This window comes from Notolepis coatsorum (assembly GCF_963971535.1).
Source record: "Notolepis coatsorum genome assembly, contig: SCAFFOLD_2216, whole genome shotgun sequence".
Lineage (NCBI taxonomy): Eukaryota > Metazoa > Chordata > Actinopteri > Aulopiformes > Paralepididae > Notolepis > Notolepis coatsorum.
This window is the reverse complement of record NW_028169681.1, coordinates 1-25000: the sequence shown is the minus strand read 5'-3', so window position 1 is coordinate 25000 and position 25000 is coordinate 1. Positions and strand designations below refer to the sequence as shown.

Genomic DNA, 25000 nt, shown 5'->3' with positions numbered 1-25000 from the left:
TAAATCAATGCGATTTGTGACATAAAATAATGTATCCAAAATAATTCCATGCAGTTATATTTTGCCTGTACAGTAGAACGTCCCTCATATGGATCCCTTGAGGTTGTTCAGTTATTATTGTTCACTTGAGACGTCTGGGTTTCCGCTGTAGTTATTATTAACATGTTGTAGCTTCACTTCCACATTTTAATCCCCAAATTATTTGATCTTTGAAAATGTATAAAGAGGAAATCATCACAAAGAAACATGTTGTAGTTGATAAGGAAATATTGCAATAATAATAATATTGTCTTTATTGAATGACTCTGGGCAAAAGAGTCAGTCATCCTCCATCCCTGGTCCTCTGGAAGGCCTCAATCAACACTTGACCTTTAACTGTTAGCTGTAAATAAATATAAATTAACAAATAAATTAACTATTTGTACCCGCTCTCACGCTAGCTAATGATAGCTAACGTCAGGTAGCGTTAAATTGTCAAATAACGTTAACAAATTAAATTATATAAAAAGACAGATATGTTTCTTTGTTAGTTGCAGTAGTGTTGGCTTGTAATCACCTGGCAGGTTTCAGGAAGGTCACGTTCGTAGCAGGAGAGCAAATTTAGCACGTCAGGTTTAACGTTTTTAAGTTTTGGCGTTTTATGCAGATGGCATTGCTAAGCAACGGAATTGCAATAATGCCAATCTAATCTCATCAATCAGGTTTCTCCATAGCCTTTACAATGACTATTCTATTTCTATGGGTCTCTCTCTCTCTCTCTCTCTCTCTCTTGTAAACAGTTTGAATATAAATTACTGTACATTCAAATCACCATGTAATATAATCTCGTGAGTATTCTGTTTGTCACCTGATTTTGTGTGCGTGTGAGTGAAAGAAACAACAACCAGTATCCATCAATACATTTAACATTTATTGAATTTGTATGATATATTATTATTTCCATGCACCCCTATTAATTAATTTAAGTACATGTACCACAAGCGAGCAGGTTTTCAAATGGAAGACATCATTATTACCAAAGATGAGCTCTGATATTAAGATGAATAATATTCACCAGTGTGTCATTATTACTTGAGTAAACCTGATTAATTATTTATTCACATCAAGGTTTTTTTTAATAAATGTTTTAATATTTAGTCTATATCTTAAATTCTTGCCTTGTGTTAAAACTAATTACAGATCATCCTCTAGAATTGGACAGTTTTGGAAGCAAAGTGAGCTTATGACTTAAAGAGGAACCCCACCCAAATTAATCATTCCAACGTGTTATTCACACGGCCGAGGAAAGTCTTTTTATGTTTTTATTTATGTTGCATAAATATTGCAGACGGTCAATATCTGTGAACGTGAGCTACTCTCTCCCAAAGCCAGAAACCAGAGAAGTTCCCCGTTCGATTCCCGCTCCTCCCTTGGCAGCGTGTCGAAGTGTCCTTGAGCAAGACACTTAACCCCTAATTGCTCCTGATGAGCAGGTTGGCACCTTGTATGGGCACCTTGCACCTCCACCATGTGTGAATGTGTGAGTGAATGGGTAAAATGTGAGGAACAAGTTGTGAAGCGCTTTGGATAAAAGCTGTTATATAAATGCAGCCATTTACCATTTACATGTGAATTGTTACATTTGGCATAGATCCCCTTTAAGTCATATCCCATGATGAATTTTACATGTAATGTCTGCTTTCACTTTGTCACATTGGTCAAATTGTACATTGTGTATAACTCTGTCACATAATCTCATCTTGGAACCAGATGCTTCACTTGTACTCATTCGTCTGTAGATATGAAGGTGTAGTGAGTCTTGAATGAGACTCCTTTGGGCTATCGAGGTGTACAGAAGTAGGTTGAGGTATTCTGGCGTTACGTCTTCAATAGCTTTAAGGAGTCATCTCACACACGTTAAGAAATGCAAAAAAAAAAAAATGGGGATCATTCGTTTTCAAGTCGATGCTAGCTCTAGAGTTGTAACCTAAGTTGCTCTTAATATCGAGGAATAATATCATGCAGGAAGTATATTCAATTACATAAGTGTGCACGTATAACAAAACACGTCAAGATCCAGCTTGATCTTCTCCCCCATAACGTGGCTCCTCCGAGAGGAAACGCCCGTCCCAATCCCGGGCCACGCAATCCTTCAGCGGATCCCCGGGTAACTGGACAAACACGCCGCTGAAACAAGAGATCCACTGCTCTCTAGTCTCTCATGTAATAATTGCTATAATCTGAAAGTGGTATTAGGCAGCTGGATACATTTGTTTTTTTTGGGGTTAAATCCAACTATCTTTAGCGGCAAGCAGCGATGTGAGTTCCCCCGTCCTTAAAGACCGGGAGGGAAACGGTCAAACGTAGAGAAACCGTACGACAGCGGAGTACGAGTTATAGTCCAGCGGGGGGGCCGCGCGACGGAGAGACGGGGGTCCTCCTCTCCTCCAGAGTCCTGCGAGGGAGACGCCCCACCGATTGGAAACGCGAGTCTTTTCTAGTCCAGTCTAGAGGGGGAAACGGGGGAGGGGGGGGGGGTGGGAAGAGACGCGCGCCTCAGCACGGCGACTCCACGTAGTCGTTGTCCAGACGGGGGTGGAAGGGCGAGGCCAGCGAGCGGCTGATGACGATGACCCGGGGGGGCGGCGCCAGGCAGTCGTCGCGGCGGTGCAGGATGTTCCAGATCAGCATGGCGGCGGCCAGCGTGGCCAGGAGGCAGGCGGCGATGTCCACGTAGCAGGAGTAGGACAGGTGCGTGTAGGGCCCGATCCGGTAGAAGGTCACCAGGCCGATCACCAGCACGAAGCCTGCGAGACACGGAGACACGGAGGGGGGGCGAAAGGGTTAATAAACCACAGAGGCCGCCGTCGGTAAACACTTTACACTACTTTTAGTTTTTAGATCCCTTCTGTAGTGTGGTAGTGAAGGTGTTAACCTTCTGTAGTGTGGTAGTGAAGGTGTTAACCTTCTGTAGTGTGGTAGTGAAGGTGTTAACCTTCTGTAGTGTGGTAGTGAAGGTGTTAACCTTCTGTAGTGTGGTAGTGAAAGGGTTAACCTTCTGTAGTGAAAGTTTGACCTGTAGTGTGGTAGTGAAAGGGTTAACCTTCTGTAGTGTGGTAGTGTACACTGACAAAGCCATACTTGGTAATTTACTGTACAACTGGGTTAAGACATTTGTAGGGGCCAGTTTCGAATTGCAGTCTCCCGTAGGTGTTCTTTGAGAGTGTTTTTGAAAGTGGGTAGTGATTCACATTCCTTTACAGCTTTGGGTAGGGCGTTCCACATTGATGTGGCATAATTGCGAAACGTGTTTAGTCCCTTGTTTGAGCCGAATCTGGGTTTAACATGATTTGTGGAGCTCCCTCTGGTGTTGTGATCGTGGTATTCACTGACCTTTGGGAAGTATTTTGACATGTACATGGGTACCTTGGTCGCGTAGTGTATCTTGTAGACCAGGCCCATTGCAAGTTGCTGTACTCTGTCGTCTACTCTAAGCCATCCTAGGTTGTCAAAGTGGGCCGGGGTGAGGTGGGTTCTAGGAGTCAGGTCAAGCAGTAGTCTGACTAGCTTGTTTTGAGATGTTTGTAATTTGTTTTTTAGTGCCTTTGAGGTGCTTTGGTACCATGAGGTGCAAGCATAGTCGTAGTACCCTTGAATGAGTGCTCCTGCCAGAGTCTTCAGGGTATTCTTTATTAATTTTTTTTTATTATTGCAAAACAAAACTTATTAAAAGTCAGTACTCAACACACAATGTATAATGAAACTTTCAGTAAAGGTGGTTAAAATATATGCAAGTACAGAAACAGGATAAAACAAAAATAGTCAATAATAACATTTTAACCGTATACCGTGTATATCCAGCGAAGTTACAATTATATAAATGTTAGTATATAATATACCCCGAATACCTATTTTCTAAAACCCTACACACATATGCTCCAGCTCAAATCCCCCCCTCCCGGACCCCCTCTTGGATAGTACCTCCATTATCCCTCACTCCTAACCAGACATCACCATTATAGGCTAGCTTTTATTCTCTCCACCACTTCTAACCACATTAACATTTAGGATTCATTGAGCCCTAGAATTCTTGCTGTTGATATTTCTTGATATATCACATCAAGATATGTAAGAAACCACACTTTCCGGCACATTTTTTCCGGTTGAAACCAACGTGATGCAATCAGTTTTTTAGCTACTGTGATACCCGATAAAACCAATCTTTTTAGTTGTGGGTTCACTGCAAACTCAAAAACATCATTCAATAGCAATACCGCGGGGTGTACAGGTATATTCCAAAATACGAGTATTGATAATTGTTGGGACACATCTTCCCAGAATGTCTTAACTGGTGGGCAGTCCCAATACATGTGCATAAATGTTCCTTCGTCCCCATTTGTACATTGGGAGCATTTGGAGTTTTGTATAAGCCCCATTTTGCACAGCCTTATAGGAGTCAAGTATGTCCTGTGAATATAGTTCAGATTGATTTGTTGATGATCCGGGTTCCTTGATGTAAGTCGGACATTTGCCCAGGCTCCTTGCCAATCAAAGTCATTTTCCAGGTCTGGTATATCCCTCCTCCAGACATTGTCTAGTTGAAGGGTTTCGTACGAGGACGTTAGTAATTGTGAATAAAAACCTGATACAAAACCTCCCAATGTATTTCTGTCATAGAAAAATTTGTGGTATCTGTGGTGTTCAATTGGTATGTGTAATGGAACACCGTGGGATCTCATACAAAGTTTTAACTGTATGTAAAAAAGCCATGTGGACTCGGTGAGGTTAAACTTTATGCATATTTCGACATAACTACAGAGGCCCTTGTTATTAAAAATATCCCCTAATGAGTGTATGCCTCTTTCTTCCCATACAGGGAATCTTATAGGTCGTTTTCCCATTAAGAGAGCATTGTTATTGAATATGGGAGTGTGATTATGCCATACTTGATTGTTAGGAAATTTCCTTTGAGTTTCCCGCCATGTCCTGATTGCATGGGTTATTATTGGGCCAAATTCTCGCTCACAATGCTTGATTGAAAGTTTAGTGTATGCTATGTCTTTCAATCTCTGTGGGGCTACTATGTTTTCTTCTAATTTTCTCCAAGATACCAAAGCCTCGGGGTCAAACCATATCTTCTTCAATGGTCTTAATGTGAAGGCATTAAAATATTGTAAAAAATCTGGGACTGCCATGCCACCGTCTGCTTTACTTCTCTGTGCGGTGGATCTTTTTATGCGAGGTGGTTTGTTATTCCAAATAAATTTGTATGTGGAGGTTTGTAATCTTTTCCAGTAGCCCTCTGGAGGAGGTAACGGAAGCATTGAGCTGAAGAAATTGATTCTTGGTAATACATCCATCTTAACTATTGATACCCTTGCCTGTACTGAGTTTTTAAGTTTTGCCCACCTGTCCAGGTCGTCCTTGATTTTGTTCTGTATTTTTGTGTAATTGTGCTTCACCGTTTGTCTTATGGTGGGGAATATTTCCACTCCCAAGCATCTGAAATGTTTTACCATCGGTATCGCACCTGGGAGGGTTATATCTTTTTTTGCAGGGGTGTTAAGTGGAAGGAAAGCCGACTTCGGCCAATTTATCTTAAATCCCGATAAATCACCAAAGTTCTCAATCAACTTGAGCAGATGAGGCAATGTGGTGTTGGGGTTTTGCATGAACAATATTACGTCGTCCGCATATAAACTAATTTTTTGTTGTGTGCCCTTGATTACGATTGGTTCTATGGATTGGGATTGTCTTATATATTGTGCTAAAGGCTCTAATGATAAATTGAATAGTCCGGGACTAAGAGGGCAACCCTGTCTGGCAGAGCGTGATACCGGAAAGATTTTGGAGATGATTGTGCCTGTTGTAATCATGGCCGATGGGTCCTTGTATAGTACTTTAATCATATCAATGAAACCTTTTCCTAACCCCATCCTTTCCAATACTGCCCATAGAAACGACCATTCCAACCTGTCAAATGCTTTCATAGCATCCAGGGATAGTATCGCCTTAGGTGTGATGTCCTCTTTGTCTGTATCTAGTACGTGCAGTATTCGCCTTATGTTATCATTGATCAGGCGACCTTTTATGAAGCCTGTTTGGTCCGTATGAACTAAAGACGTCATATGCTTTTGCAATCTGATGGCTAATATCTTAGAGTACAGTTTGACATCGGTTCCGAGGAGGCTTAAAGGACGGTAACTACCGCATTCAGTGGGGTCTTTGTCTTTTTTGTGAAGAACTGAAATGAGTGCGGTATTTTGGTGTTCGATGAAGCTTCCCTCTTTGACTGAGTATAAGATCATATTTAGTAATAAGGGTCCAAATATGTCCCAGCAAGAAATGTACATTTCTGATGGGATACCGTCAATTCCCGGAGCTTTGCCGTTTTTCATTCCGGATATGGCCTTCTTGAGTTCTTCTAATGTGATCGGTACTTCTAACCGTTTAGCGTCTTCATCTGTAAGTTTAGGGAGAGTAATTTGATTAAGATATGTGTCTAATTTGTCTTGATCAAAGGTCGTTTCTGAGTTATATAAATCGGAGTAGAATTCTTTGAATGTATCGTTTATTATTTTGGGTTCTGTTACTAGAGCTTGTTGTTTCCTAATGGCAGTTATATCTGCAAATTTTGCATTAATTCTTAGTCGCATGGCTAATAGGTGACTAGGTTTAGAACCTTGGAAGTACTGCTGTTGTCTAGTGCTGCGTATTTGCAATTCCGATTTTTGTCTGTACATTGCTTTGATCTCGGTCTTTAGAATGTTAACTTGGTTATCTAGTCTAGTAGAGTTGTTGTATTTTAAAGAATTAAAAAGCGTTGAGTAAAGCGTTTCCTTTTCAGACAGTTTTGTGTTTTGATTTTTGCGCAATATGGAGGTAAATCTATCCGAGAAATCCTTGATCATACTCTTTACCGACATCCATAATATTCTGGGATCTTGCACCGAGTTAGCATTAACTTGTAGGAATACTGTGAGAGCTTCTTTAATTTGTGTAATGAATTCCTTGTTGTTAAGCAGCATCGAATTAAAACGCCATCTTGGGGCCCGGGTAGATAATGTACCAAATGTTGCTTTCAGGATTAAGTAGCAGTGATCTGATAGCGCATTGGGTGTCATTTCCACTTCGTATTTATCAAATATTCTCGGGGATGCAAAGACGTAATCAATTCTGGATAGTGTGTTGTGTCTCGCCGAACGACAGGAGTACTTGCGGGTCATGGGGTTAAGTGAACGCCATAAATCAGTTACTCCTGTTGATTTCGACCAATCTTTTAATGCTTTAGATGAATTCTTTTGTTCGCTGGAGAAGGAAAGGTAAGTTTTGTCCATCCTTGGGTTCCAAATGGCATTAAAATCCGCACCTATTATGTATGAGTACTCGGGATGGTTTAACATTTCTCCTGTTAGTGAAGTGAAGAAACCCACTTCGTACAAATTCGGGGCATATACCGCTGCCAATGCAATTTTCCTGTTATTGTGTATAATCCTAGCTATAGTTATGCGCCCCTCAGCATCCGACCATACCCCTTTCAATTCGATATTTAATTTGCGTCTGACGACTATGGCTACCCCTCTAGTTCTCGTAGCAAAAGAAGAGTGACCAATATTATGGTATATGTTATCCGCTAACGTATTTATGTCTCCCTCTAAAATGTGCGTTTCGCTTAATAGTGCCACGTCCACATGTTCTTTTTTCATCAGTGTAAGCACGCTTTTGCGCTTGTGTTGTTTGTTTATCCCACCGGTGTTCCATACCATTATATTCAAACTAGCCATAGTCTATGCATGTTTCCGTGTAGTTTTTGGTAATGTTTCTGGAGTATGAAGCTACAATAGATGCACATCCAATTAATGAGGTCCCGTTGAGAGCCGAGCTTAAAAACATATATATATACAAATAAAAATCCCCTATTTTCCCCTCTCCCAGAAAGTCGAACATGCCTGTGTTCCAAGAACACATCCTCCGCGATTGACTTTCTCCCATGGTCCACCGGATTGCCCAACCTGAGCATTGTAATCCTAATTTTCCTATGCTCATTGCCATAGGATCTAACATTTCCATTCTATTGCAATAGAATGTCGCTTTTGGTCTTGCACCTTCCCTTACTGTAATGAAGTATTGTGATAAATAACCTAAAGATAAAAATAAAAAATAAAATAAAAAGAGAATAAACCTTTATCGACATATTCCTTTGAACCCTCCACCAACGTGTGAGGGAAAAAAAAAGGAAAAGATTGTAGATCAGTATTGACACTTAATGTGAAGAACATTGGAAAAGAATAATGTAAGTTACAATATATTTAAAAAATATATAGTAATATTGACACCTTAATGTGAAGAACATTGGAAAAGAACAATGTAAGTTAAATTATATTTAAAAAATATAGGGTGATGAGAAGAAAAAATTTAATAAAATAAAAATCAATGGAAAGATATAGATAATGAATAAGAGATAAATAATTATCAATGTGGAGAAGCCACTAGAACCGATTTAACTGATTAGATAAGATAGAAAAGCAGCGCCTTTTAGCGCTTCAATGTGCCTTTAATGGAGTGATTACTTAAATTGTTAGAATAACCTTGCTGTGCCCATACGTTTATGTGTGGATAATTTTAAAGTATTATTAAGGGCTGATTGCACTTCATTTAATTTATATATGCTATGTGTATGCACACCGAATGTTATTGTTAGAGTTGTATGCTTCGTTGTCATGGTGCCTTATATTCTAGAAGGTTGTAGAATATACTAGTGCCTAGACTATTTTACTTCGTTGTCATGGTGCCTTATATTCTAGAAGGTTGTAGAATATACTAGTGCCTAGATTATTTTACATTCCAGAGTGATCTAAGAGACCCAGGGCATTTGAGCGATAAACCCAGAATATTCCAGATAGATCTTTTTGCATTGATATTTATTTATTTGTCCCCTCAGAGACCAGAGACTGAAATTATAATGTATTATGAATCGTATTATACACAGTAAACATTGTTATAGACGACTTGCATATCGTTTGCTACTTTGATGAACACAGCAATGTTATTCCAACACTGGTGGAATGACCTCATTGATGAACACAATAAAGTCATTCCTACACTGGTATATATTTAGAGAGAGGCTTAACTGATTCCGGCATTTCCGTCATGCTTTGGGTTATTTGCTGCATTTTGAATCAGGAAATCCTCAGCATCAAAGGGTGTAAATGGACCTGACCTGCGGCCGTTATTGTCCAAGAATGATAACAGCGCCGGATATGCTAGCCTTGGCTTGTGGCCGGCTGTGTACAGCTTTTGCATCACAACTTTGTATGGTTGACGTCGGATGATGGCCTCTCTGCTCAAATCTTCGTAGATAAATATTGGTTTATCACCATACTTCAGCTTCCCACGTTGGTTGCGAGCATATTTGATGATTTCATCCCTTGTTGTAGTCTTCCGCAGAGTGACAATGATGACTCTCGGCCCGTTGATATTTTGCCCCTGGGAACCAATTCTGTAAACTTGTTCCACTTCTGGCACTTTGTTTGGGTCGGAGTTATTCAAAATCGTTGATAACTCGTTTGGAAAGTTGATGTCATCGCAGTTCACTGATTCATCAAGCCCCACTATGCGGATGTTATTCCGCCTGTGGTAACGATGGGTTTCTAGTTGCCTCTCCATCACTTCGTTTTTAAGCAATTTTATTTCCCTCCGGTATTCATCTTTAACTTTTTCCATCTCTTCTCCCATCACTGTCATGATACCTTCGTTCGCCTTGACTGCTTTTGTGTTTTCTGTCACCGAAATCTCCACTGTCGTGATTCGCTCTGACTGTGCATCGAACGCTTTCTTGACTTCTTCTAATTTCTCATCGATGTGATCGAATTTAGCCTCGATGCGATCGAATTTAGCCTCGACGTTTGCCTCGAGCGCCTTGATGTGTGTAATCTGTTCTTTCATCAGGTTAGACTGTTCTACCATCTGTTCTTTCATCAGGTTAGACTGTTCTACCATCTGTTCTTTCATCAGGTTAGACTGTTCTACCATCTGTTCTTTCATCTGGTTAGACTGTTCTAACTGTTCTTTCATCATGTTAGACTGTTCTACCATCAGGTTAGACAATGTGTTGAAATCGGGTGGATTTCTGCTTACTTCAGTTGACGGCAAATGGTAGATAGATGCAGTGACGTTGGAATCCATAAATCTGGCTGCTCTCCCTCTCACGGAGCTTGAATCTGTACCTTCTTTTATGTTGGTCTCTATTGACTCTCTTTCGGGGACCGTAATCGATGATCCCGGTACGTTGTCCTCTTCCTTCTCCTCCTCGGAGCTTGTCGCCGTCGGCTCAGAACCAGCGACGGTTCGGACGCGTCTATCTCGTATTTTTACGTCCTGCGCCGTTGAAGTTGCCGTAGTTATTTTCTCTGCCTTCTTTCCACCTTTAACCATATTGTCTTTTGATATGGTTAGTAGAGGGTCTTAACAATACATACGATGTGGTCTATTCTCTTTCTTTACTGTCCAAATAATATTTTTAAACGAAATTAGCGTTAGTGGGAGCGGAGCAATTGCAAAATGCGTGTGCTACATGTTGTAGCGTAACCGGAAGGTATTCTTGTTTACCAGAGAGGAGATCCGGTACAAGAATCGAGTTCGTTGGTTGACTTTTTTTATTACATTGGATGCCATTTTGTCACAGGAAAGATTAGCCTCTAGGATGGAACCTAGGTAGGTAATTTCATCTTTCCTTGTGACAATATTGTCACCCACTGTAACCGAGAAGCCGTCGGTCTTGCTGAGTTTGTTATTTGAACCGAAGAGTATGGACTCTGTTTTGCCCATGTGTAATGATAGTTTGTTGTCGGCGAGCCATATGCAGATTTTGCCTAGTTCCGAGCTGAGGGCTTTTTCAACCTGTAACTTGTTCTTGTCAGAGACCAGCAGGGCTGAGTCGTCCGCAAACAGGAACAAGTTGCAGTCACAAGCTGACGACATGTCATTTGCATAAATTAGGAATAGTAGCGGTCCTAGTATGCTTCCTTGTGGAACACCACAGCTCACTGTGAGGGGGGGGGATAGGGTACCGTTTACCTCCACCATCTGTTCTCTCCCCTCCAGGTAGGATTGTATCCAGCTCACTGATAAACTATCAAAACCTATTGCTTTTAGCTTGTCAATCAGAATGGTGTGATTGACAGTGTCGAAGGCCTTTTGTAGGTCCAGCATGACCATGCCGCAGTATTTGCCCGCGTCCACCTCTTGTTTGATGTGGTCGTTAAAATAGAGGAGGCATGTGTCAGTGTGTGGTAGTGACAGGTTGACCTTCTGTAGTGTGGTAGTGAAAGGTTAACCTTCTGTATTGTGGCAGTGAAAGGTTGACCTTCTGTAGTGTGGTAGTGAAAGTTTGACCTTCTGTAGTGAAGGTTTGACCTTCTGTAGTGTGGTAGTGAAAGGGTTAACCTTCTGTAGTGAAAGGGTTAACCTTCTGTAGTGTGGTAGTGAAAGATTAAGCCTTTGCAGTGTGGTAGTGAAAGGGTTAACCATGAAAAGCAGCTAAAAACAAGATGCGATTTATCAGCAATTTCATACATATAGGCACAGCAAATCAATCCGCGGGCGGGCGGGCGCGCTTTGGCCAAAAAGACTTAACACCATGTGAGATGAGCCTCCTCTCACACATCAACACAGACATCCTTCTGGCCCGGCGCTTCAAAGGGCAGCAGCGGGAGCTCTGCGTGAGCTCTTTGATTCGGGAAGTCTGTTTCCTCCCAGCGAGGGGGATCTTCTGAGATCTCCCGGATCAAAGCTGTCACGGGTGTGGAAACACAGCGGAGTCTGTACCAAGACCCAGGCTCTGTCACGGGACAGGCCTCTGAGACAGAGTCTCATATTGTCCTGAGACCAGGCTCTGTCACGGGACAGGCCTCTGAGACGTCTCATATTGTCCTGAGACCCAGGCTCTGTCACGGGACAGGCCTCTGAGACGTCTCATATTGTCCCGCTGCTTGGAGAGACTCACGCGAGGTGGAAGCTCTTCGCACACACACACACACACACACACACACACACACACACACACACACACACACACACACACACACACACACACACACACACACACACACACACACACACACACACACACACACACACACACCCGCCGTAAACTCCACGCCTCGCGTTTTCGCCACTTCTGTTCATTCTTTTGTCTCCGTCACAATAGACGAAGACTTGATGTCAACGGAGGAAGGCTTTAATTTACATCCTCAAGCCCCTTCCCCTCTTCCCTCCCCGCCCGCCCGCCCGGTATTTATGAAATGCTGTGTCCAACACCCTAGTGGATCTGTTGCGGTTAAACCTCGGAGGGGCTTTCCCTCTCGGCTCTCCTTTCTCTCGGCTCTCGAGTGCAGCCTGGAGCCAGTCAATAGTTCAACAATAACACATGTCTGCAAGGCCCTGTCCAGGGGACCAAAATACCCCACTGGAAAAGGGGATGTCGGGCCTATTAGGATGTGAATCAGTCAGTTTCCTGAGGCAGTCGAGCAGAGCAGCTCTCTCTCTCTCCTCTCTCTCTCTCTCTCTCGCTCTCGCTCTCTCTCTCTCTCTCTCTCTCTCTCTCTCTCTCTCTCTCTCTACAGTAATGTCTGTGTTCCGTGGATAATTATTCCCATATGTGTGTCACAGTGACCAAATCTCTGTGTGTGTTAGAGCCTGGCCGATTGATTGGCCGATCACAGACATATCGGTATCGAGTGATATGTTGGCCGTTAGGTGCCGATAATAAAATGTTTTTTTTTATTAACATAATGCAGAGGAAAATGCATGCCGACTCCATTGTTTACAAATAACTCTGTCATAATACTCAGTCATTGTCTACATAATACTCAGTCATTGTCTACATATAACTCAGTCATTGTTTACAATACTCTCCACAGACTCAGCAGCTGTCTGCATGAATCTCATAGCTAGCTTGATAGTCGAGAATACATGGTTTAAAGTTAGTAGAGGACATCAGACGTTTTGCCACTCATGATGTTGTTTTAATATACCTAACTATTACCTAAATATAAAGATATATAAAGATAAACGAATAATTAGTGAAGATTAACACATTGACCGCCAGCAGCAGGGGGCGCTGATACCCCATTCATCGCCAGGTCTTTATTCAATGGATATAGTTTTAGACTGTGACATTTGCGAGTGCTTAAAATATATCTTATATTATATCTATGGGTCTAATAACGCCGTCGAGTCTCAGTGAGTTGCTTCTAGTCAACATGCCCGAGACGGATTGTTTTTTCATCCGTACATTTCCGTTTTATACCGTTTTGAATAGAGTATGGTTTGGGTGTTTTTCAGTAATTCCAGGAAAAAGACAAGAAAAAGGCATTTTACTGTAATCCAGTCATCACGTTGTAATTTTTCGGCTGATTATCTAATCATCCTGAAATCAACGCTAGATTATCAGTATTATGTCTCCTCGTCCATACATGAAATGACCGTCGTAGCGGGGCGCTCGCCCCCCCCCCCTCCTCCTACCCAACGGTAAACAGCCATACACGGTCCACACAGATAGAAGTGATCTGGTTAGAAATAAATGTCAGATCAACGATCAAATTTATATACACTATAATGTTCTTACCTTGTACCTGATGTAATGCAAAAGAGATAATCCAAATATCTGATCGCAATTCCAAATAATGCTCGTGGAGGTCTGTACCACACTACCGACCGTTTCACAATGACGGGCGGGCGGAGTTACTGTTCAATGCCATCGTTGTATAGAACTGGCTCGCCTGTGTATTTAAACCCCGCCCGCCCAGCTCAGATCGGCTACTAAAACACAACAGCCCATTTTCAATGAAATGCAATAGCTCCGCCTGGCAGTAGAGGGCAGTGTTGACCGTCTGCCAGCTCAGACAGGCTCTGAAGGGGATACCAGAGGCTGCGGCTATGAATTATGAATAGATATAGCGAATAAACGAAACAACGATCCCGAAAACGAGTTAACTCGTTTCTGGCGCACATTGTGTTAAGCTATTTAGAATAGAATATAGAATAGAACATGCAAACTATTTATTTTTTATTTTTTATATATACTTTATTTTACAGATGGCTGAGGGTGGAAGAAGTAAGGTGTGGGACTACATAAAAAAGAAATATATATATGTATTTGATATATGACGAATATGGACCAATATATCTATATCCGAATATTTTACTCCCTAATATCGGCCCTAGAAGTCCAGTCTGGGTTGGTTCTGGCGTGCATGCGTGTGTGGGGGTTCTGTTGGTGTGCAACGCGGTGGCTCCGTGGACCTGATCACGTTTAACCTGCCTGGCCGGGTTTCTAAGTAAATGAATCATCTTCTCCAGAGGTCGTCCCAGCCGGGTGGAGCTGTGTGAACCCTCCTCTTCCTCCTCTTCCTCTTTGGCTCAGCTCTTATCTCTCTGGCTTCCTTCCCTTCTTCCTCTTTCCATCCTTCCTTCCTTCCTTCCACGCCCCGTGGTTTAAGGTTAACATATTCGCTGGAAATTTGACATGATCTGACGGGCAGCAAATCTAAACGGGTCTTATCTCGAGCCCAGCGTTCTGGAAATTCACTGGGTCTCTCTCTCTCTGGTCTCTCTCTCTCTGGTCTCTTTCTCTCTCTCTCTCTCTCTCTCTCTCTCTCTCTCTCTCTCTCTCTCTCTCTCTCTCTCTCGGTTCCTTCTTAAAGGTGCACGGCCCACATCGCAGTCGCTGTCTGTGCCTGAGTGACTTGTTTAATGTTAAAAACCAACAGTATTTTTTTTTTTTTCACGTTTTGTTCAATAGAGCACCCAGCCAAGGGATACAGTATTAAAGCATTGCACTGCAGGTGACAGAGCACCCAGCCAAGGGATACAGTATTAAAGCATTGCACTGCAGGTGACAGAGCTCACAGCCAAGGGATACAGTATTAAAGCATCGCGCTGCAGAGCTCACAGCCAAGGGATACAGTATTAAAGCATCGCGCTGCAGGTGACATAGAGATGCTCATTTCATGCCTATGTCTATTTTATGTCTACATTACTGCTGTGAAGCACTTTGGGCTGCAATTCTTGTATGAAAGGTTCTATACAAATACAGTTTTATTATTATTATTATTATTATTATTATTATTATTATTAATAATAGGAAGACCGTTGGCAGTTTTAGGGGTTTGATTCCCAAAAAGATATATGTAATATATATTATATATTTTTTGTTGTTGTTCCCTGATCCCCTTCCCTTAGCTGCACCCTCCTGTTAAGCGCCTTGGGTCTCCTGAAAGGCGCTATATAAATCTAAGATATTATTATTATTATTATTATTACTTACTCATGATACTGTAGTGAATTTGGATAAAATAATCCATTAAATCGCATTTAAGTTACAGCCTTTACCTCCCAGGGTCTCTTGAAACCCAGTGGGCTGAGAGAAGTTGTCTCGCCCCGCTGGGTGTGAACACAACCCCCCCCCCCCCGGTGGATTCCTGGAATTCATTAGCAGCAGCAGCCGCTGGTGTTTGCCCTGCTTTTCTCTTCCTCCGCGCGCGAGAGAGAGAGAGAGAGGGAGGGAGAGAAGTCCACATTTCCCCTGGAATTCCTCCTCCTCTCCTAAGTGCTGCACTGCCTTGTTGTGTGAGGAGGGGACACAATAGTGGAGGCCAGGGTGCGGGCACGGTGCCAGCCGCGGCCCACCGTATATCTCTCTCCCTCTCCCCCGGCTCCAGTCAAAGCCCCCAGTGCTCGCCGCCGTGCTCTCTTGACCCCTGACCCCGTTCCCTCAGTAACACATTCCAGAGCGGAGAGAGAGAGAGAGAGAGTCTCGGAGGAGCGGAGCTGGTCTCGCGGGTCTGTCGGTAGTGTGTTGAGAGATATCACTGAATGCAATTGGATATTGTTATTCCACAGTCTGCAAGCGATAGCCCGGGTTTTCTTCTCTTTTTTTTTTGGCACGTCGGAAAATGAAAACATTCCCGAGAAGGAGGCGAACGGGTAAAAATACCTCCATTCATTTAACGCCGGGGGCCCATTCAGGGAGGTTAGTGAGCGCTGGTGGGTCTGCCACCTCACCCATTCACCAGCTCGGTGGGGGAGGGAGGTTAGTGAGCGCTGGTGGGTCTGTCAACTCACCCATTCACCAGCTCGGTGGGGGAGGGAGGTTAGTGAGTGCTGGTGGGTCTGTCAACTCACCCATTCACCAGCTCGGTGGGGGGAGGTTAGTTAACTCACCCATTCACCAGCTCGGTGGGGGAGGGAGGTTAGTTAACTCACCCATTCACCAGCTCGGTGGGGGAGGGAGGTTAGTTAACTCACCCATTCACCAGCTCGGTGGGGGAGGGAGGTTAGTTAACTCACCCATTCACCAGCTCGGTGGGGGAGGGAGGTTAGTTAACTCACCCATTCACCAGCTCGGTGGGGGAGGGAGGTTAGTTAACTCACCCATTCACCAGCTCGGTGGGGGAGGGAGGTTAGTCACCTCACCCATTCACCAGCTCGGTGGGGGAGGGAGTTTAGTCACCTCACCCATTCACCAGCTCAGTGGGGGAGGGAGGTTAGTCAACTCACCCATTCACCAGCTCGGTGGGGGACGTACACTCAACAGTCACCAAGTACGGTAAGACGTCTTAACAGTGACATACACTACTAAAGGCCCTCCCATAGTCGAGCGGACCGTACGCGGACCGGACTCAAAGCGGACTCAAAGCGGACTCAAAGCGGACTCAAAGCGGACTCAAAGCGGCGGACTCAAAGCGGACTCAAAGCGGACTCCAAGTGCGAAGCTCCAATTTTCTAATGCGCGGACGTCCGCTCCGCTCACTTGGTGTCACACAATAAAAGGCTGCTCTGTGTTTTGGATGACATCGACCTGCATTTAATGTGACACCGATCTGCATTTTACTCTGAACACTCGCTCCGTGCCAAGTGAGAGTAGGGCAGGATCATGATTAAATGGGTAGGATTGGTCCGGTAAAACGTTGGCAGGTAGATGGCGCTAAATTTTGTTTTACTATCGCGAATCGTCATCCATTCCAATTCATATACATTTGGACCATGATGTCGTTTTTCATCATCTGAAGAAACTTGAGAAGTTTGAATGGCTTTTCTAAATGAAGTGTGTAAAACTGGCAGTTTTATTTATAAATATTGGAAACGGAGATAACCTGGACTCTTTATTTTGATCGGATGACGACGACGTGACAGAAGTCTAAACAGCGTGGGGAAAATTGTGTAAACTGCCGCGAGACATGTAGGAAATTGGTACGACGTCCGCGTACGGTCCGCTCGACTATGGGAGGGCCTTAACAGTCACCAAATACGGTAAGTCCTCTTGACAGTAACAGCCAAAAGGAGGATGGCATTTCTGTTTTCCAAGGAGGCAGCTCTATATTTAGTCGTGGGGGAATGGGTGTGCTGCATATTTCTCATTAGTCATGTCACTATTGTTACTAGTATATCAACATGTTTGGGGACGCCGCCTCATATATAATTGGTTTATGGAAATAGACGAAAACGGTCGCCACCCATACCGTGGAGAAATGACTAACGGGGATGTGAAGCCTAATGATGTTGCCATTATATAAATAGGTCACGCTTTGATGATACGACTTGCATGTCAAACAGGAGTTTGGCTGGATGGGTCTTGTGAGTGATTATTCCTTCCTTCAAGGCCTTGCTCTAAAACGCCCTGTCCCGGCCTACGTGCCCTGTCCCGGCCTACGTGCCCTGTCCTGGCTGACGTGCCCTGTCCCGGCCTACATGCCCTGCCCCGGCCTACATGCCCTGCCACGGCCTACATGCCCTGTCCCGGCCTACATGCCCTGTCCCGGCCTACATGCGTGCCAGAGAAGCTTGTGCTTTATCTAATGTCGAGAGGCGAGTCTTTATTTGCCCCCGCTCCCCGACATTTAGTAAACACAGGCATAAAAGCCCCAGGCGCTCTTATCTGCCCTGTCCCGGCCTACATGCCCTGTCCCGGCCTACATGCCCTGTCCCAGCCTACATGCCCTGTCCCAGCCTACATGCCCTGTCCCGGCCTACATGCCCTGTCCCGGCCTACATGCGTGCCAGAGAAGCTTGTGCTTTATCTAATGTCGAGAGGCGAGTCTTTATTTGCCCCCGCTCCCCGACATTTAGTAAACACAGGCATAAAAGCCCCAGGCGCTCTTATCTGCCCTGTCCCGGCCTACATGCCCTGTCCCGGCCTACGTGCCCTGTCCCGGCCTACATGCCCTGTCCCGGCCTACATGCCCTGTCCCGGCCTACATGCGTGCCAGAGAAGCTCGTGCTTTATCTAATGTCGAGAGGCGAGTCTTTATTTGCCCCCGCTCCCCGACATTTAGTAAACACAGGCATAAAAGCCAGGCGCTCTTATCTGGACAGTAGCCGTTCCCACCCAGCCGCGGTGAGGACCACAGGACACGGCTCTGCCGCTACTCCCTATAAACACACACAAACACACAGTCCCTGTCCAACTGTCTTTTCGCGTCCGCTCCCCCCCCCACCCCCCCCCCCACCCCACCCCCCGCACGCCTCCCACTCCCCGCTCCTTCCTCCTCCAGCTCGGGGGTTTGCATAACAGGTAGTCGCAGGCATTTCCTCGTCCTGAGCAGGGATATCCTGGCGCCCGACAGTCGCTCCCCGGCCCGCCGCCGCTCCGGCCCAGCAGCTCCAGAGACCCGCGGGCTAAATTTAGCCCCTCTCTCTCTCTCTCTCTCTGCGCACAGAGCCCCTCTCTCTCTCCACATGGAGCCCTTCTCTCTCTCTCTCTGCGCACGGAGCCCCTCTCTTGCCCAACGCCATGCCGTCTCAGTGCCGCCCGGAGGGGCTGCGGTTCTCCCAAACGACTCCCCCGAGCGCCGGCTTACGCACGGGTGTTAGCCCCCCCCCCCCCATCCCGCCCATGTGCCCCCGCTGACTGGGAAGGTGGTGCTGGTGGTGGAGGGGCGGGGGAGGGGTTGTTCGCTACACACACCGCCCCCGCTGTCCCTCTGCCCGCGCGTCTATTCCTGGTTGTTCTTTTGCTTTAATTGACTTTTCCTAGAAAATCCCGTCTCTAGCTGATAAGAGGCCAAGCTTTTTCTCCCTCGGTTTCCTCGTTTTCCATTTCCTTTTCTCTGCGTCCATTTGTTTGGTCTCTGGATTTATACGTATCTTTTCCCCTCCGAGCCAACATCGAAAAGCTTGGGAACCGTGCTGATGTTTCTCTGTGTGCGTGGGCGGTGGTGGTGGTGGTGGTGGTGGTGGGTGGCGCTGGATTTATGTCTCTTTGTAATCCTGTGGCCATTTTTAGACGGGAGGAAAGCTGAATGAACAGAGAATTCACATGGCAGCCACTCGTTCTGCGTTCCGAGAACCATCTCACTTAAAGAAAGTACCGGTACTTACTTTATGTTGGGATTCAGGTGAATAACGGTGTTAGCTAGCGGGGGAAGGCGAGGGGTATCTAGGGGCATTTGGTCTAATTTTGAGGCGTACACAGGTTTTTTGTTCTGGCTGATGTGTGTCAGTGTTCAGTGTGGGGTTTTCCCTTTATTAAATGAGCTTGCTAAGTGGTTTTTTTTTTTTTTTTTTTAAGTGTCAAATTGAACTTGTTGAAACCTGCAGATACCCTGTCTTTGTGTATCAGAATAGTATTAAGTATAGAATTAGTATTAGAAAGGATTAGTATAAAATTTGCATTTCGCCCCCGGAAAGGACACCACGCATTAGCATTTCGCCCCCAGAATGGACACCATGCATTACAGTGTGTGATGAATCAGGTGCTCTGGTAGGTAGGTACTCACTGGCCAGCTGGAACAGGGCGGCGATGGCCTCCTCCCACCACTGGGACTCCTGGCTGATGAAGGGCAGCTCCATCAGGCCCAGCAGGAAGATCAGCTGGCCTGCCGTCAGCGCCACCGTGGCCATGAGGTTACAGGCCCTCATCATGTCAAACTGCACTGGAGACGGCGGAGAGGAGAGAGGGGTGTGTTACTACCAGCCAGCAGCATCCATTCAGACATGGTGGTGACCTGCCTCAAGTGGAACTAAGAAGGCTACTATACTTATACAGTAAATGGTGCATTTATATAGCAGCTTTTATCCAAAGCGCTTTATAATTTTGTTCCTCACATTCACCCCTTCACTCACACATTCACACACCGACGGCGGCGGAGGCGACCAATGCAAGGTGCCAACCTGCTCATCGGGAGCAGTTAGGGGTTAAGCGTCTTGCTCAAGGACACTTCGACGCGCTGCCCGGGAGGAGCGGGAATGGAACCCGGGAACCCTTCCGATTACCAGACGACCGCTCTACCTCCTGAGCCACTGTCGCCCACTACCTATCATGCTATATGTGACTATAATAATACTATGCACCCAGAGTGTAACATTCAAGTTCAGCGCTATTTGACCACTGAGCCTTAGCTGCCAGAGTTGTACCCTTCCTGCTGACTTGTTGTTCACAATCTGTAAGTCTCTTTGGATAAAGGCGTTAGCGGGATGACTAAACGTAAATGTGAGGCTTCCTCTATAAAGGTTTTACTACTTTTGAAGGTCAGGGTTTTACCAGGCAAGAGCTCTTTTGGGCAGCGTCCTGTAGCTGGAAACTTTCATTGCGAAAGGAAACGTGAGACACAGGATTAAGAAAAACAATAACATTTTTGAATAAGGTTTTTCCATCGGTCGGTAGTCGAGCGCCAGAAGCGTGGTTAAGAAATAACTACTACACATGTGAACATAACAGCCCTGCAGAACTCTAACCCCATATGTTTGCCTGTACCTAATAATGTAGAATTATTGTTTATTTGTACATTGTCTGTAGTACATGTCTGATGTAAATATTTAGCATGATGTGTTTTTAACCTGTTCTTAATTACCTGTATGCCATTATATGTTATGCTTTCTTTGTTAGCGGCCTTTTAACACCAGGCCCAGGGACAACAGTTGCCAAAATTAGCTTTGGCTGAATGAATGAAAACTTTATTTAACAGATTGCAGAATGGGTACAACAATACAGTACGGCTCAATACACACAATTGTTAAGGGGATGCAGACCTGAGAAAGACGTTTGTCTTGTTTACATCAGGGTCCCCCATTTTCAATTCATATAGACACTGTCTCACACATTTACATTCATGTTCATTAATGTGTGCTGTCCCTGTTCAAATAAAGTTTAAACGGAAACTGAAACTGAAGCTTTATGACAGAGGCTGAGGCGCCTTCTTTTCCAATGGTGTCCAGCAACAGCATTGAAGAAGTCTGCCTGGTCAACCACAGGGTTGGGACTTTCACAGGCAGAATGGACTCAAACTAGAGCTGGACTGTAATGTTTCCACCATGCAGATACATTTTCACAGGATTGTTAGTCCACTACAAGGCCTCTCTTGTCTGCAAATGTACCCAAATAAGGTTTGCAGTCGAATGAGCATTTCGCCCCAGAATGGACACCAGGCATTAGCGTTTCGCCCCAGAATGGACACCATGCATTAGCACTTCGCCCCAGAATGGACACCAGGCATTAGCATTTCGCCCCAGAATGGACACCATGCATTAGCGTTTCACCCCAGAATGGACACCATGCATTAGCGTTTCACCCCAGAATGGACACCATGCATTAGCGTTTCACCCCAGAATGGACACCATGCATTAGCGTTTCGCCCCAGAATGGACACCATGCATTAGCGTTTCACCCCAGAATGGACACCATGCATTAGCGTTTCACCCCAGAATGGACACCATGCATTACAGTCGGGTTAGGACTTTCACCGGCAGAATGGACTCAAACTAGAGCTGGACTGTAATGTTTCCACCATGCAGATACATTTTCACAGGAATGTTAGTCCACTACAAGGCCTCTCTTGTCTGCAAATGTACCCAAATACGGTTTGCAGTTGAACTTATTAGTCAGGACTCTGTAGCCCTAGCAAACCCCCTGCATCAGGCTCCCAAATATATACAGCCCTGCTTGGTGCTACTACCATGCTGCTGATCCAGTCCCTTTGACGTCGATGTTGTGTTAACCCACAGTGACCTGTGTGTGTTCTAGTGTTGACCCATCTCTCTGGTCGGTCGTCAGAGAGACCGCCTGGTAACCTAACCAGTGAGGCCCGGCGTGTCCTGTGTTATCGTCGGTCCCGCTCGTAAATCAGCCTAATACGGACCAATACGCTGGAGGAGAGATTAGCCTCTGACATTCAATCACTCTCTCACTCGTCTCTCACTGCCACTTTACTGTTGTTGTTGTCGTTGAGCACTATTATTACCGTGTAATCAGATGAGATGAGATCATCCTTTATTGATCCCCTTGAGGGGGAAATTCGGGCATAATATGCACTTTGACAAATGTTCCCGACGAATACATTTCAATCGCGTTATCCTCAGTAAGTCAGTAAGTATCACTTTCATGCTCCAAGTCCGAGCACTGAGATCAACCAATCTGTCCCCGGGACTAGGCTGAAGATCAGAGGCGACCGAGCCTTTGGGCTCTGGAACAGCCTGCCCCTGTAAGGTGTATTTGAACAGACGGATGCATTAGATTAGTTTAGTTTAGTTCAAGGTGTATTTGAACAGACGGATGCATTAGTTTAGTTTAGTTAAAGGTGTATTTGAACAGACGGATGCATTAGTTTAGTTTAGTTCAAGGTGTATTTGAACAGACGGATGCATTAGTTTAGTTTAGTTCAAGGTGTATTTGAACAGAGAGATGCATTAGTTTAGTTTAGTTAAAGGTGTATTTGAACAGACGGATGCATTAGTTTAGTTTAGTTCAAGGTGTATTTGAACAGACGGGTGCATTAGTTTAGTTTAGTTCAAGGTGTATTTGAACAGACAGATGCATTAGTTTAGTTTAGTTCAAGGTGTATTTGAACAGACGGATGCATTAGTTTAGTTTAGTTCAAGGTGTATTTGAACAGACGGATGCATTAGTTTAGTTTAGTTCAAGGTGTATTTGAACAGAGAGATGCATTAGTTTAGTTTAGTTAAAGGTGTATTTGAACAGACGGATGCATTAGTTTAGTTTAGTTCAAGGTGTATTTGAACAGACGGATGCATTAGTTTAGTTTAGTTCAAGGTGTATTTGAACAGACGGATGCATTAGTTTAGTTTAGTTCAAGGTGTATTTGAACAGACGGATGCATTAGTTTAGTTTAGTTCAAGGTGTATTTGAACAGAGAGATGCATTAGTTTAGTTTAGTTCAAGGTGTATTTGAACAGACGGATGCATTAGTTTAGTTTAGTTCAAGGTGTATTTGAACAGACGGATGCATTAGTTTAGTTTAGTTCAAGGTGTATTTGAACAGACAGATGCATTAGTTTAGTTTAGTTCAAGGTGTATTTGAACAGACGGATGCATTAGTTTAGTTTAGTTCAAGGTGTATTTGAACAGACGGATGCATTAGTTTAGTTTAGTTCAAGGTGTATTTGAACAGACGGATGCATTAGTTTAGTTTAGTTCAAGGTGTATTTGAACAGACGGATGCATTAGTTTAGTTTAGTTCAAGGTGTATTTGAACAGACGGATGCATTAGATTAGTTTAGTTTAGTTCAAGGTGTATTTGAACAGACGGATGCATTAGTTTAGTTTAGTTCAAGGTGTATTTGAACAGACGGATGCATTAGATTAGTTTAGTTTAGTTGAAGGTGTATTTGAACAGACGGATGCATTAGTTTAGTTTAGTTCAAGGTGTATTTGAACAGACGGGTGCATTAGTTTAGTTTAGTTCAAGGTGTATTTGAACAGACGGATGCATTAGTTTAGTTTAGTTCAAGGTGTATTTGAACAGACGGGTGCATTAGTTTAGTTTAGTTCAAGGTGTATTTGAACAGACGGATGCATTAGTTTAGTTTAGTTCAAGGTGTATTTGAACAGACGGATGCATTAGTTTAGTTTAAAGAGGACACCAGGACACACATTGCATCGCCTATTTTAGCCTCTTATTGACCTGGTTGGTCAACTGCGGTTGTTTTAAATGTGCTCTATAAATAATAACCTTCGAGTCGAGACGTTCTCACCGCACTTACGTTTGACGGTGCTGCGTGACTCCTGGTAGCCCGCGTACTCGGAGCCCCATCCCAGGCCCTCGCACTGTCTCTGCGCCCCCTGGCCCCGCCTCACGGCCTGGGGGTCGTCGCGGCCCCCCCTCTCCCCCCCGCCGGCGGAGGGGCACATCTTCCAGAGCCCCACGCTGCGCCTGCGTCCGTCCTCCAGCGCCTGCAGCACCCAGCCGGGGGTGAAGGCCGCCACGTTGTTGAGCACCAGCGACAGCAGCGCCACGGCCACCGCCGCCGCCACCAGCCTCTGCGCGGCCACGCGTCTCCCGCCGCCCCCCGCCACCTCGTCGTCTCCCGCCGCGGCGCCCCCTCCCCGCCTCGCCTCCTCCTCCTCCTCCTCCTCCCGGGCAGCGGTCCTCTCCTCCCCCTCCACCACCTCCTCCTCCTCCAGCTAGCTGAACGCTGAACCCAGCGTATACGCGGCGGGAGGTGTGGGGCTGGTGAAGTGTGTCGGTCTTCTTGAGGCTCAGCTAGAGAACATCTCCGTTCATCCTCATGGGTTAAGTCCTCAGCCCTCCTCCTCGCACTGGACCGCGGGCACGCGGGGTTAATCCAACAGACCGCGGGTTCCATTCCTCTGGCTCCTGCTGGCTGCAGCGTGACTCTCTCTCTCTCTCTCTCTCTGACCTCGCTTCTTTGTTTTCACGCTCCTCTTCTCCTTCGCTCTGTTATCTCCTTCTTGTTCTCCTCTTTCTCCTCGTTCTCCTCGTTCTTCACCGCTCGACTTGTTGCGCTCCTCTTCAGTTTCTCCTCTGCAGCTGCTGTGTGCCGTCCGTCCGTCTGTCTGTCTGTCTGTCTGTCTGTCTGTCTGTCTGTCTGTCTGTCTGTCTATCTGTCTGCCTGTCTTTCTGTCTTGTCTTTCTTTGTCTTTCTTTGTCTTGTCTTGTCTTTCCTTGTCTTGTCTTGTCTTGTCTGGGCGGCACGGAGGAGTCTAGAAGCAGAGAGAGGCACAGATCCTCTGGATAGTGTAGCTGAAGTCTTGGCTCACTGGTGC

At 45.1% G+C, this 25000-nt stretch overlaps 1 protein-coding gene across 1 annotated transcript; it reads right to left on the bottom strand.

Moving 5' to 3' along the window:
- Window positions 1-897: 897 nt before the first annotated feature.
- On the bottom strand, window positions 898-24397 carry tmem204 (transmembrane protein 204; the record flags this gene model as incomplete). Its single annotated transcript, XM_084339526.1, has 3 exons — window positions 898-2786; window positions 19758-19913; window positions 23977-24397. Coding segments are annotated over 3 exons (828 nt in total), but the record flags the coding sequence as incomplete, so codon positions are not given.
- Window positions 24398-25000: the final 603 nt, after the last annotated feature.